This window comes from Saccostrea cucullata, unplaced genomic scaffold (genome assembly GCF_032062105.1).
Source record: "Saccostrea cucullata isolate Sc308-1 unplaced genomic scaffold, CSIRO_AGI_Scuc_v1 ctg4671, whole genome shotgun sequence".
NCBI lineage: Eukaryota > Metazoa > Mollusca > Bivalvia > Ostreida > Ostreidae > Saccostrea > Saccostrea cuccullata.
In genome coordinates, this window is record NW_026937960.1 from 65531 (window position 1) to 80482 (window position 14952).

Genomic DNA, 14952 nt, shown 5'->3' on the forward strand with positions numbered 1-14952 from the left:
AATAATATATAAAAAGCATATATTATTTTAAGAACTTAAATTTATTTTTTTTTTCCCTCCATAGTAAGATGGGTGTATCAGACAATCAGTATATATTTTGGAGATTTTGTGTCCTTACTGGTGAGTCCTCTCTCTCTCTCTCTCTCTCTCTCTCTCTCTCTCTCTCTAGATCTCAAATGCTATTTAACTTTCTTTACTACAAATGCTTCAGGGAAATTTTCCTCAATTATAAACATTTCATAACACTTTGTTTATATCTAATCTCTTAAACTTTGTTGCGTTTATATTCTTTTACTCAGTCTTTGGATAAAGTTATAGTTCACTTTTTCGAACGGCCTTGACTTATGGTGCTTTTCATGTTTTATCAACGTTTCTTATTTTTTTTTTAAGAAATGAACTTTTATTCCCCATTCTTTAACACTTAATGACTTGCATTTATTTTCTCCTATTTTTTCATCACTTATGAACTTATTCTCATGGTATTGTTTCCTAAAATGTATTTATAAATCATGCATTGTAGCAAATAAAAAAATTAAATTTATTTTAACCTCAAATGATGTATTTTAAAATAAGTACAACGCATGGAATGTAACACAAACATCATATATTTTAATAAATAACAATGCATAAAGTTTTTCATGTGATCGAAACTCTCATAAATTAAAACGTCTTGACAAATTAGCAAATCAAAACTTAATGAAAAATTATGATTTCAATTTTTCCCGAATTTCTGAAAAAGATAATCTTAATGACTACGGTAGAGTGATAAGCAATGCTATCTCGCTTATTCTGAATTTTGCATGTAGAGTTTTTGATAAATTGATTTGAAATCTAAGTTGTTTGTTTCCCTTTGCTACTTAAGACTCACGTACTTAGCTGATATTTATGATGACGTAGGTCGGGTCGTGTCAGGACATTAAGGAACCCAGGAGATGTAACATTAAGTTTTCGTTTCAAAAATTAAAATCCAATTAGTAAAAGCACGTTGCTACAAGTTGTTAAGCCATTAAAACTCGGAAATATATCCATCTATGACAGATTTTAGAGCGTGGCTTGGCATATATTGTGACTGAGGACTGGAATCAGAGACTTGTGCCATCTTCTATATAGGGATTCAATGAATATGACGAATGTTTGGATTTAATATTTTCACTCACGATAAAAAAATAAGTTCTTTAGATTATTTGACCTCTAAAATTATTGTTACAAAATCACAAAAAAAGATTTTTTTTTCAGTACTTTGTAATATTTAAATCTATGTCACTAAGCTTGACCTTCTTAAATAATGAAAACAAATATAGAACACTTTCGGATCCTTGCAGATTTTATATGCATTTAAGCAGCATAAAATAAGTTTATTTGAAAAGCAAATGAGATGTATGTTGCAATTAGATAAAGACTCCATATCTTGCAGTTTGAAAATTTTAAACATAAATATTCATATGTCGGCAATAACAGCTGGCTGACATAACAAAAAAACAGGTGAAAATGTACAATTTAATGAACTTCTGTATTGTCTATAAATGATAGCTTTCTTCATCAAATATCTAAATGTTAAAAATTAAGGTGATGTCAAAGAGAATAAAAAGAAAAACAAAGAAATAAATAAACAAAAACGAAACAAAAAAACATAATTATCTTAACATCAAAGAATGTGTCAATTTTTTACATGGAATTTATATAGTGTCGGATTTAGAAATTTACTACATAACCAGTAAGTTACAAGGAAGAATAAAACCACGGAATTAGAATTTGTTCATTAAGGAACGCTTACTGTAATGGCTGTACGGTTATCCCGTAAGAGGAAATCTGTGACAGCCTCATCACTTAACTCAAAATTTACATAATTAAAACATTGCGATATATAAAATTTATTTCTCAAGCTGAAACATTTATACAGGTTTAAAGACAGTTTTATATATTATTTTTTCTAAATATTATTTTTCTTTCATCTAAAAAAAAGCCACATTAAAGGACGTGAAAGAGAGTGAAATCTAAGATTTTTTAAATATCCTTTTTTCGGTTATAAGACAATTTTTGTGGTAATCTTGCCTTTACATCTTTCATAAATATATATCACGAAAGTAATATAACAAAATATTATCCTGATATTTGTTGATTATACCTACAGAAATTATGGCATCAAGATCTGGGAATTTACAGCTTACTCTTATAAAAGCCATATCACATAGCTTTGCATATTTTGTATCATTTGCAAATTTTAAAATAACCACACAAACAGAAGCCTATATCACGCTTTTCTCTTGTTTTAGTGGCTTCCTGGTTCGTACTTCCGGTTTACAGCCAGGGTTTCCATGGAGCCGGTACGCAGTCACACATGCACGTGTCTCCCTCGAGGTACGGCGCCGTAAATCCTTCCGCGCCTTCCGGCCAAATTATTCAGAATTCAGCTTTTCCAAAACAAAACAGTGTAAAGTACTCGGCAAAACGAAACGCGACAAAACCCGGTCTTTGTCCGTCTGTTGTTTTGATGACGTCAAAGAAATGCCCGGATGCTTGTGGAGATGATAATGACTGCGCAGGAATGACAAAATGTTGCCGTAATGGCTGCGGTAAAAAATGCACAGAGCCGGAAATACCAGCAATCAGTCCTGTGAGCTCGGCGCCAACTGAGCAGATCTCAAATAAATCTGAAATAGCTCCAGTAGTCGCCTCGTCTCAAATGAACAGTTCACATGTTTACTCCAATAATACTCAAAGTACTGAAGCGCCACCTAACAGTGGACCCAATAATCAACAGAATCAATCAACTAATGGACATCAAAATATTAATCCGGTTGGGGGACCTAGTTTTAATAATCACAACACGAACAGAGCAGACTTTAGGAATGGACCCATTCCATTTAGCTTCCGCCAAGTTTCGAAGGGCGGATCTAATTCAAACGGTCCGGGAGGAGAATATAACAATCAATACCCTGCGTCAAGCAATCTACCTCCAAACCCCATTAACAGGGAAATTCCAAACAACAATTTCAGAGGGGGACCTAGGAATCAACCGTCTCCTGAATTAGGAAATTCCGCAAGAAATTTTAACAATTATCCACCTGGTTCTGATGGAATGCCATACAATAGCAATTATAATGGCGGATTTCACAACCAACAACAAGGATTCCAGAACTTTGTTCCAACGGACGTGTCAAGCACCATATCACCTAGAGTTATGGGAGGTCAAAATCATAATATGAATATATATAATGGACAGCCTCAATACAACAATCCAAACGAGGCTCAACAGGGATATCAATACAATAACTCTCCGATGGACGCTTACAATCCAGTGGGCGGATATGACCCTACAAACACACACATTAATCAACAGGGCACACCGAGTCCTCAGTTTGACTCTTACAATAACCCACCACAAGGGCAGGGAGGACCTAATCAGTATTCTAATTCTTATCCTGTTGGTGCCTCTTCTGTTCAATCAGGTCACCAGTATAGCGACCCTCTCGGCGCAACAAATACTCACCCAGGTCCTCAAAATAACCAGCATGTTAACTCATTAGGAGAAACAAATTTCCAGCCAAATTCTCCATATAATCAGTATCCACACCATGTAGGCGGATCAAATGTCCAGCCAGGTCCTCAAAATAATCATTATTTTAGTCCTGTTGGTGGATCCAATACTCAGCCAGGTCCTCAATATAACCAGCCCTCTAACGTTGTCGGCGGATCAAATCCTTCAAACAACCAACATTCTTTTCCTGTGGGCGGATCATACAATGTGCCTCATGATACTCCTGGTAATTATCCCGGCTTTGATACATCTGTTGTAGGATCAAATCATCAACCAGGCCCAAGGAGCGGATCTAATGCTGCTACATATAATCAGCCGCATAATCAGGCTCCAGAATTTATTCAAAAGAGTCAACAGAATCTCGCATCTAATTACGAACCAGAAAGCGGATCCAACCAAAACGTAGCATCTCATTTTCAACAGGGACCTCCGCGTGTTGAGTATAACAATCAGTACGACCCTGAGATAGCTAGAATGAACCACCACGGAAGTCAACCAGGAATTCCATATGACAGCCCGTCACAGTCACAAAATACGTACAAAGGTCAAAGTCCACATCAACAACACCAAGTTGGCGGATCTAATATCCGATATGATAATGCTCCCAGTAGACAACACCTTCAAAGCCACCAAGGAGTCGGACCCAATAGTAATAATCGTGGATCTTACAGTGTTCCTCTGTATCAGACAACTCCTTTATACGACGCTCGCGATGTTTTTTGCCCCAAGCCCCGAGGCGGCGGTGTCTGTCAAGATGATTGTTATTCAGACAGTGAGTGCATGACCGGAAGGAAGTGCTGTTCTAACGGATGTGGGAGAATGTGTATGGTGCCTGTGTTCGTAAGATCACAGCCAATTCGTACTGCCCCCGAAGCGATCCAAATACCATTGAAACAGGAACACCAAGTTCAGGGTAATGCTATAAATAGCATTGATCCCCACTCATTAAATCTAATTGAAATCCGCCCCTACAGCGTTGGAGAGTCACACAGCGCTGTACAGATTCTTCCGTACGATCACAGTGGCGGCCATTACGATGTAGGTCACGAGAATACTATATATAACGAGCTGGTCAATGGGCCGCCTCAGTACAGTGAAGCGTATACAAGTGAACCTCAATATATTAAATCGGGTTTGGGCAGAGGCCATACTCTGGATGGACTTCAATCAGATAAAGCAAACGTCCTTCCGGGAAGCGCCGTGAAGTTGAAGCCAAGCGTCTTCGGAAGTTACAAGATTCTTCCGTTTAACATGGAGAAAATAAGAAGACGAAATTCTGGAATAAGCAATCAATCCGGAGGTATACAAAACTATGGTCCGGAAGTTCATAAGTCTCAATCGTTCGATGTTCGGAAGCCGGAGACCAAACAGAGAACCCCTCACGTAAACTCAGCAAATAAAGGACAAAAAGGCATCGGTTCTGAACCTTGGAACATGGGTCCAAAAGTTCAAGGAGGTCAAAGGACATTTAAACAATCAAGACCTAATGTGCAATCACCAAATGCCAGAATGGAAAGACACGAAAATTTAAAAACTGAGCAACAAAATACAAGAGAGCAAAACGAACCTCAGAGAAAAATTAAACAGTATCCTGAAGTTAAACGTCCCCAGAGAACGCTGCCGAATCGCCTTGGACCGGAAGTGAACAACGAACAGCAAAGAACCACAGCAGGTGTGATACCAATGGTTAATCAGAATAAACCTTCTGTGGTTGGACAAAATGCTGGAGGAGGGAATGTTGTAAGAAAAACGAATCCAAACACATTTAAAATCCGAGAAAGTCGAAATCATAATGGGGCCCTCAAAATTACACCTTTAGAAACTAAAAAATTCGGATCACAAAGTATTCAAGCTTCTAATCTGAAGCCAGTTGAGAAATCAATAATGCAAAATTTTCAACGCGATCATCCTATGGTGGTCAAAAAAGAGGGACCAAAGATCAAATATACGCCGACAAGGGAGACAAAGAGCACTGGCCGGCCAGAGTCTACCTATGCCGGTCCTCAGAAACCCAGTCCGGCTCATACACCAGACATAAACCAGAGCCCGAGTACAGGCCATACGCCAGGTATATACAGGAGCCCGACTCCCGGACTAACACCCAGTATCAACAGGAGTGGTAACCTACGACTGACCGCCACAGAGGCACCCGTCAGGGACCCAGGAGTTAACCAGAAAGGGGAGATGAATCTACAAGGTCCGAAAAAGAGAGATCCAAGTCACACAGATCCTGTCAAGGAAGCCGCGCTAGAAGGACCAAACATGAATCTGAATCCTGTGAATTCCATCGATTACAAAAACGGCTATAGGAAGAATGTTCATGATCCGATGGTTGGTCCGTCTGCTCCTCAGGAATTAAACCCCTCGAATCAGTTTGAGGCAGGAATGATCCGCCCGATGCCAAAATCAGGAGGCTCCTTCAGTCTCACAGGTGGCGGGAAAGATCCAGGAAGTAACATGTACACCGGATCTGAACCACTGCAATACAACGCAGCTAATCTAGGTATTAGTGATTACGGTCATCCAAAAGCAAGTGCTTTTGAGTCTCAGCCAATAAGACGCCAATGGTTAGGTCAAAGTTTATTAGGTCAAAGTCCAATGGGTCAAAGTTCGAGTCATTCCATGCTGAGCATCAGTAAGATCTATCACGACATAGGTCACAGCCGAGCTATCATGGAACCGCCTAAACCATACGAATTCAGCTCGGAATTCAGACTGAGAGTCACTGAAAGGCCGATCCCGACTTATCGTCCACCCGTGAACTCCCTCGGTCAGGTGTATATCGACATCGCAGGATTCTCGGACAATTCATTAAAAGCTCCGCATAATCCCATGAAGCTTAGTTCAGGAGTACCGGGACATATTCCGGAAATAGAAACAACAACAACGCCACCTCCTGAAAAGAGCACTGTAAAGGAATCGCTTATCTCTAACACGACAGATAAAGTTATATCAAACTTACTCCTGAAAAACCCAAAGCCAACAAAGAGCGAAAAGCCCGAAAATCAGCAAAAATATATTCCAGCCGGAATGGTTCTTGCCAGAGGTGCTAATGAATCACTTCCTGTTTCCGATCCAAAACCGTCTCCGTCTGCGCCAAGACTCGGAATCAGCTCAACGTTGATTGGGTCCGCGCCGGTAGCGCCATCAGCGGATATAGACAGCAGAATCGTGAACCGTGAGGGATTTAATCTGTTCACCGGGTACAAGCCTCAGTACCGAGTTCCCGTGAAGGAAATTCGGAACCCGTCCCTGAGAGGAACGCCTGTATTTAGCGCGAGATCCCAAAAGAAGGGCTAAGGCCTTATTACATCATTAACTTTGGAGTTCAAAGTGTCGTGATGGAAGTCTTTTATGCTGAACAAGACATGTTTCGAGTAGGCATTTTTTGAGTGTCGGTTGAGTTATAATGACATTTTTTGTACTTTCTTGGAAAACAAGAGCGTGATGTATGTATTTCACTCTGTGTAAGCTATACTGATGACAAATCCCTTTTAAAGAAGGTTTATGTACTTATTTATTCTAACTTGAAGTTGAATTAGCTTCTATGACTAGGTACTATGACTTTTATTTTCACTTTTTTTTAGCTCAAATGAGCCGAAGGCTCAAGTGAGCTTTTCTGATCAAAATTTGTCCGTCGTCTGTCGTCGTTGGTGTCGTCGGCGTCGTAAACTTTTCACATTTTCATCTTCTTCTCAAGAACCACTGGGCCAATTTCAACCAAACTTGCCACAAAGTATCCTTAGGTAAAGGGGATTCAAGTTTGTTCAAATGAAGGGCCACGCCGTCTTCCAAGGGGAGATAATGATGAATTAGTGAAAAATTAATGGCATTTTAAAAAAATCTTCTTCTCAAGAACCACTCGGCCAGGAAAGATGAAACTCATGTGGAAGCATCCTCAGGTAGTGTAGATTTAAATTTGTTCAAATCATGACCCCCGGGGGTAGGAGGGGGCCACAGTGGCCGACCAAAGTTTTACATAGGAGTATATAGGGAAAATCTTTAAAAATTGTCTTCTCAAGAACCACTGGGCCAGGAAAGATGAAACTCATGTGAAAGCAATCCTCAGGTAGTGTAGATTCAAGTTTGTTCAAATCATGACCCCCCGGGGGTAGGGTGGGGCCACCATGGCCGACCAAAGTTTTACATAGGAGTATATAGGGAAAATCTTAAAAAAAATCTTTTTCCCAAGAACCACTGGGCCAGGAAAGATGAAACTCATGTGGAAGCATCCTCAGGTAGTGTAGATTCAAGTTAGTTCAAATCATGACCCCCTGAGGTAGGGTGGGGCCACAATGGCCGACCAAAGTTTTACATAGGAGTATTAGGGACAATCTTTAAAAATCTTCTTCTCAATAACCACTCGGCCAGGGAAAATGAAACTCATGTGGAAGCATCCTCAGGTAGTGTAGATTCAAATTTGTTCAAATCATGACCCCGGGGGTAGGGTGGGGCCATAATGGCCGACCAAAGTTTTACATAGGAGTATAAAGGGAAAATCTTTAAAAATCATCTTCTGAAGAACCACTAGGCCAGGAAAGATGAAACTCATGTTGAAGCATCCTCAGGTAGTGTATATTCAAGTTTGTTCAAATTAAGACCCCCTGGGGTAGGATGGGGCCAAAATGGCTGATCAAAGTTTTACATAGGACTTGATATGGAAATCTTTTAAGATTGTCTTCTCAGGTACTCCAAAGCCATGATTAGTGATATTTATATGGAATCATTCTCAGGTAATGTTGATTCTAGTTTGTTCAAATTATGACGCCCAGGGGTAGGGTGGGGTCACAATGGGGAATCCAAGTTTAACATTAAATATATTTAAAAAAATCTTATTCTAAAGAAAAGCAAAGCCATGATAAGTGATACTAAATATGGAAGCATTTACTGATAGTGTAGAATTATTATTGTTCAAATCCTGATTTAAATTTATTCAAATCATGGTCCTTTGGGGTAGGGAGGGAAACAATGGGGAATCAAATTCATATTTTTATGAAGTTATATATAGGAAGAAAATGTTTTTAAAATATCTTTTTATCAAGAACAGCAAAGTCATATGCTGTATCAATATGAAAGCATTCCCAAGTAGTATTAAATTCACCCCCCCCCCTTTCTAATTTGTGCTTTTTCCTAGCCGATTTGCTCAGGTGAGCGATGTGGCCCCTGGGCCTCTTGTTTCATTATACAATCAAATTTTCAGCAAACAGAGATTGTCAAGGTTGTTAACGCATGTACAAGTATTCTGTTGGACTATTGGAGTTTTATGAAGAGACTTACTTTTACAGTTGACGACTGACTTTTACAATTTAAAGATAGACAAACTCCAATAACTAAAATGTAAAAGTCAGCTGCCGAATGTAAAAGTAAGTCTCTTCATAAAACTCCTTAACGAGGAGCGCTGACTTTTACAGATGATAGTTTACTTTTAAAATAGGACAATGTACGGTACCTAGCTCTTTTACGATGTACATATTCAGCTAAACATTTAATGAAACGAAACAACGGATAATTTTAATGCACATAAGTTGCCCTTTAAGAAAACGACAACCACCCTACCCTCAACTTCCGACCTTCACATATTAGTGCCCCTAACACCATACCTATGACCACTAGAAAGGTTTTCTTATGTATTATCAATTCTGTACCTCCGTACATGATACAGGTTTAAACTTTCAAATGTAGAACTCAGTGCTTCTCGTAAAAGTCCGTTGAACCTTCAGTACAATGTGGGTTTTTTTTTCTCTGTCTCTGTGTGTTTTAGCTAGAAAATTAAATCATGTAAATAACAACCGTTTGATTGGTTCCTGACATTTGTTTGTTTTTGTTGCTATGGGAACAGTGCAATATTCCTCTGTGATATTTTGTACAATTATAGCCACCCTGTCTCATATTGTGTTGTTCTGTTTACATTAAAACATTCATCAGACTCATTTATCAGGGTGGACTGGAAGCTTTTTTAGATTAAACTTACGAGTCAGTATCTTTCATTTTGAATTTTTCCTTTGTTATCTTCCTTTTCTGATTTTCCACAAAAGAGGATGAGGATATGACTGACATATAGTGTGACCGTCGAGGCCAGCGCAGTTTTTTTTCTTCATATAGTCTATAAATTCAGTATCTAATTGGCTGATTCAATAAAATAATTTGAAGGCATACAAACGCTGTCATTAAACTATCAGTCACTCTAGAGAACATTTGCAAAATTTAAAAAAAATGTTAGCATTAGTTTGTAAACATTGTTTGTGTCAGCCATTACTTCAACATGTTATGGAATCCTTTACGTACGCACTAATTCCGCAGAAAGAGTCAAGCTACTGAATAAAGGGGCATGAAACAATATTTTCTCGATTGAAGTCAACATTTTGCAAATTCAATCGTCGATACAATGACCTTGCCAGCAAGTAAGGAGTCTATTTATTCGTTTCGGTTTGCAATACACGTGGGCACAGGTCCTTTGGGTAAGATAGCTTTTCCATATGAGTGGAGGGTTTTCTGAAAGGGAATAAACAATGTCTTGAATCACAAGCTCACATTTTTTGCAAGACATAAAACTCAAATTTATATTTAACTTATTCCATTGAAATTTTATCTTTATAATGATCTAATTTGTCTTATAATCATTTCTTTCGCCCATGTATATATCTGTTAATATTAAACGTACATCATTGTAGCTTAAAACACGCAATTGTATTTTAATTGACCTTTACTTAATATCTTATTCACCAAACATGTTTTTTTTTTTTAGAAAAAATGGTTGATATTTACGCAGTTCATATTACTCCATAATGTTTATGGATCTCTATTTCATTGTATTTTAAATCATTTACACGAACCTTCAAATAAATTTTAAAAACACGTACGAAAGTCCAGGATCCATCCCCCTGCAATGCATATTTGTCATAAAGCATGGAGTTAAAAGGAAAGTGTGATATATTTTTTTTCTTTAAAAAAATTGAAGCTGTTGAATTAAGAGACAATGTCTCTAACGGACTTATAAATCACGCGGACTTAGGGCGTTGTTAGGTCAATAAAAACAATGTATTCATACAGCTGTCCAATTGTTACTAAAATTAACTCATGTATAATGCATTTTATATTATATTATATAAACACGTGTAAATGCCATGTTTCTTTCCTTCTCCCTTTGACAGATTTCTGCAGTACACTAATTAAAGTGGACTGAACAGCGAGAACCTACTTCTTCTAATTAAAGAGATTTTTAATAAGACAGTGACTGATTAGAAATTCGTTTTTTATGCACGCCGTCTCGAATTCCTGTCTTCATCAAAGGTAACACCTGTAAGGCATAGTAAGATGTATTTATTGTATACCTGTGAAGACCCTTACTCCCCCCGCCCCCGCCCCATGCACCACTACCACCTTCAACACCACCGATAACTAATTAGCTAACATCCATTTCCCTTAAAAATATAATTCATAAAAATGAAATTACAAAACATAAAATCCAAAACTATATATAAGACCGACGAGCTTGAACTTGCGAACAGTGTATATATTTTGTTCATAAATTAGTTTTATATTTATTGTATACCTGTAAACAACCCCCCCCCCCCCCCCGTGCACCACCACCACAACCAGCAACAACCAACGATAATTACATCATCGAACATCTCTATCCCCTAAAAATGAAATTTATAGAAATTAAATTCTAAAAAATGAACCCCAAAACTACATGTATGAGACCGACGAACTGAATTTGATCTTGTATATTTAATGTGCATTAACAGACCCAAAAATTTGTGTGAACCTCATTTTTAAATTATACAATTCTCAAAAGAACAAAAAAGTACTTTGTACATTAAATAGCTCTGTCGTCAATAAGAATTCTTTCAAGCTTTTCTTTCTGAAAAGAGAACGTTAAGCATAAAGTCAACAGGTTTTGTTTTTTTTTAATATTTGGTTTATGTCCTTTTTTGGTTTTTTCATTTTTTTTTTTTTTTTTTTAGAAAAATTCAATTTCATGCAGATAAATATTTTTCTTTAAAAATTTAGCGATATTTTACGGCAAGTTTCAATCTATGGTACAACAACTAACACTCCGATTCGTTTTTATTTTAAGAAACTCTTTACATTGTAGTGTCATGAAACAAGCAATTTGACAGGACAGATTTTTCCTCCATTTAAAACACCACTACATAAATATCCATTGAGATTCTTTTAAAAGCAGTTAAAGAAGAGACCAGATTCTCTATAATTAATCTTCCCTAGACAGACCTGTGTGTAAAACATATGTCCATTAGTCCGTTTGTCAAACAAGAATATGTCTTCATTAGTGGCGGCATTAATCATGCCACTTCACAATGCTAAAGAACTATTAGTTAATATTTGAAATTTAAATTTTCATTCTGTGCTTAAATCGGTAAATTGCAAAATAATATTTTGTTTATGTTATATTTTAAGAAATGAAATTGAGAATATATTGTACTTTAATAAAATAATAAAAGTAAAAAAAATAGCATTGCATCTAATTGTCGTTCAAAGTGAGGCTGATGGGTACCATAAGAATTGTCAAAATATCAACAACAACAAAATTTCGTACTCATCCCCTTGACAAAAAAGAAGACAAATTGTTAACTGGGGGTGGGATGTTCAGTTTTATTGCAAGATGACCTACCAAAGAAACTTCTCATAAGAAAATATCTACTTTAGTAATTTTTTTACACTAAATAAATAATTAATAGCAAAACAGCGGGAAAAAAAGAACCCCGATAATATTTCGGATTATCTCGGATTTCGTCATAAATTTCTTACAAAGCATTAACCTTGTGCTAATATATAAATTAAGAAACCCAACTGGTAATTTTAATTTCAATGTTAGTTAGAGACTTTTGTCAGCTGCAGTCATAACGCGCAGTGATTGTCAGTCGTAGAAATAAAAGGAGACAATTAAACTGCTTACATCAAAAGAGATTTTATAGAAGGATGACAAAAAAAATCCAAGCGAACTTTCTAAAATAAAATATGCTTCATTTTTGTACACAAAATTTAACCGTTTTCATGGTCTCCAATATAAATATGGCTATGAATTTTTCATGAGTCATAAATTTCTCGTTTTATAATTAATCTGCGTCGTTCTTGAAATACTTCATGATAAAAATGTCTTCATGAAAATATAGTTATCCTCGAACTCAAGTAAATATAAACCTAATTCAAACGATTCAAATTGTAGGCAATAAAGTTAATAAGCTGTGGATCTTTCAATTTGATTTTGATTAGACTGGAGAGGATCAAAGATCTAATTTTAATTAGATTGTGGATCTTTACACAAATTTTAAAAATCTTACGATTAAGACTAATATATCAAAACCCCGTACTTTATTATTCAATACGGATATTTTCAGAGTAATTACTTACAATTCAATAAAAAAATTATTAATGAAATGTAATATAAAAATAAGCTAAGATATTTGTTATTGAGGGGGGGGGGGGGGGGTTTTGTCTTAGAAAAGGAACATTGATTTGTAAACTACTTCACTTGTATCAAAATTAGTATGCTCGACTTTTAAACCCCACGCGTCAATAAATTTAAAAGAACCTATATATAGATTGTCTTTATTTATAAACCAAATTAAAACATCAAATACATTAATGTCTTAAGGTTTTCAATCCCTAATGGTACCAAATTCTGTACCCTTAAATGTCCGTCGAGTACACAATACTCTGATATTATATTAAAGCATTTTATAGTGTAAAAGGATTGCCCACGAGAAATTTTCAAAAAGTTCATTAATTAAGCAGTAGTTAATTAGCAAAGATTGCATTGAAGTCTATGGGGAAAAGCGTTTTTTCAAAATAAAAATTCAAATAATTTGAATATCAATAAATCCTGTGGTGGAAAGATGCATTGAAATATTAAAAACAAAATGATCATTGAAAACAATTTTTTTACCAGCTAAATTTTTTTTATTGATTTTTTTTAATTAATTAAAAAAGGGGAGAAAACTCTTACCAAAATTCAAGGTCATGAATTAGGACACATCCCACTAAACATAATGATAGTAATAAATGGGAAGTATGTCTAAATAAACTGAGTATTCACTGCCTTTATATCTGTTATGTCTTCAATTTCATTGAATTTCTTCCTATTAGGGATTGAAGACCTTAAACAGCTGTAAACTAACCCGTTCAAATATATGCATAACGAAAAACATTTAAATTGGGTTAAATACATTTTAATAATAATTTGCATGTGTTATATTAAACCATAAATTTGAATACAAAACCAAAGCAATTTAATTTCTAAAAAGATAATAAAGAATAAACGTTTCTATAATAAAATCACATTGAGGCTATAATTTAATTTCCATGAATACGCAAGATACCGAAATTGGCGAATTCTCTGTTCACATTTGTGTTGACTGTAAGAAAGATAACTCTGTACTTCTTTTGACGATGAAATATCATGACGGAGTTACGCTTCTTTACTCACATAACCTATAACACTACAAAACAGTGGAATGTGGAATAATTTTACCTTCCACTAAAATTTATGTTCTCTTAGAAAGTTACATATGAGCAACGTTTTGTGTAACGCTTATAATCTTCTATTGAGCAGGAGTTTAACATACAAGAAAAGCAGACTTAACAAACACTTTAAAGTAAATCATCACCCCTACACTTACAGCCGTCACACTATTTAACACAGATACGGCTGTCAGCAATGACTATTTCAAAACTCATCTGTCCCTTTAATAATCCATTTTGAACATTTTATTTAGCACATTTTCTCTTCAAGCGAACTGTTACTTTGAAGCAGCAATCACTTTTAAACTTTGATTTTTTTAAAATTCGGACGATACACAATGACCTCTCACCGAGTTTTATGACGTCATTATTACTCCCCCGCGTTGTTTGTTTTCTCCTCCTCCGGTTTCTGGGTTTTTAGCTCCACCACACAGTCAGTTCCGGGATACGGCGGAAGTTGGAGATCGTACTTCAGTTCGAGAGTCCTCGGGACGAATCGTCCGCCCAGATAGTGGTAGCGGCCCTTGAAGAGTTTGGCGCATTTCTTGGGAGCGGTAAGTGAGATCAGAAGATCGGACTGTAGTCCTTCCGGGTCACCCTCCTCCACGTTCCAACCTTAAATAAAAAGCTGGAAAGTTTTAACTCTTAATCAGTCACAACAAACTACTGAAAAATTATCATCTGAAAAGCACTAGTAAACTTAGCTGCATATCTGTAGCGTTATGGTTTTATATTTTTCCCGATAAGCACTAGAAAACTATATCATTTATAAAGTACAGTTTTTCAAAAGTATTAACAAACTTCATTACGAGCTTAGTCCTGTTTTTTAAATTGTAATTTTAAAATGTGCTTCTGACTTTTTAGAGATATAAACAAAACACTTCCCTGATCAGAAATGCATACAAGAATTGAACAGCGAACATTAACAT

At 36.3% G+C, this 14952-nt stretch overlaps 1 protein-coding gene across 1 annotated transcript; it reads left to right on the plus strand.

Annotated features, from left to right (window-relative positions):
* Positions 1–68: 68 nt before the first annotated feature.
* LOC134249124 (uncharacterized) lies at positions 69–7117 on the plus strand. Its single transcript, XM_062731475.1, has 2 exons — positions 69–120; positions 2274–7117. Exons 1-2 carry the CDS (start codon positions 69–71, stop codon positions 6836–6838), a joined length of 4617 nt encoding a protein of 1538 aa, XP_062587459.1. The 3' UTR covers positions 6839–7117.
* The last annotated feature ends 7835 nt before the right edge of the window (positions 7118–14952 follow it).

Bases quoted from the DNA above. Each gene is read 5' to 3' on its own strand.
- LOC134249124 (XM_062731475.1), top strand. From the start codon at position 69: ATGGGTGTATCAGACAATCAGTATATATTTTGGAGATTTTGTGTCCTT. The intron at 121-2,273 runs GTGAGTCCTCTC...CTCTTGTTTTAG, and splicing joins GAGATTTTGTGTCCTTACTG to TGGCTTCCTGGTTCGTACTT.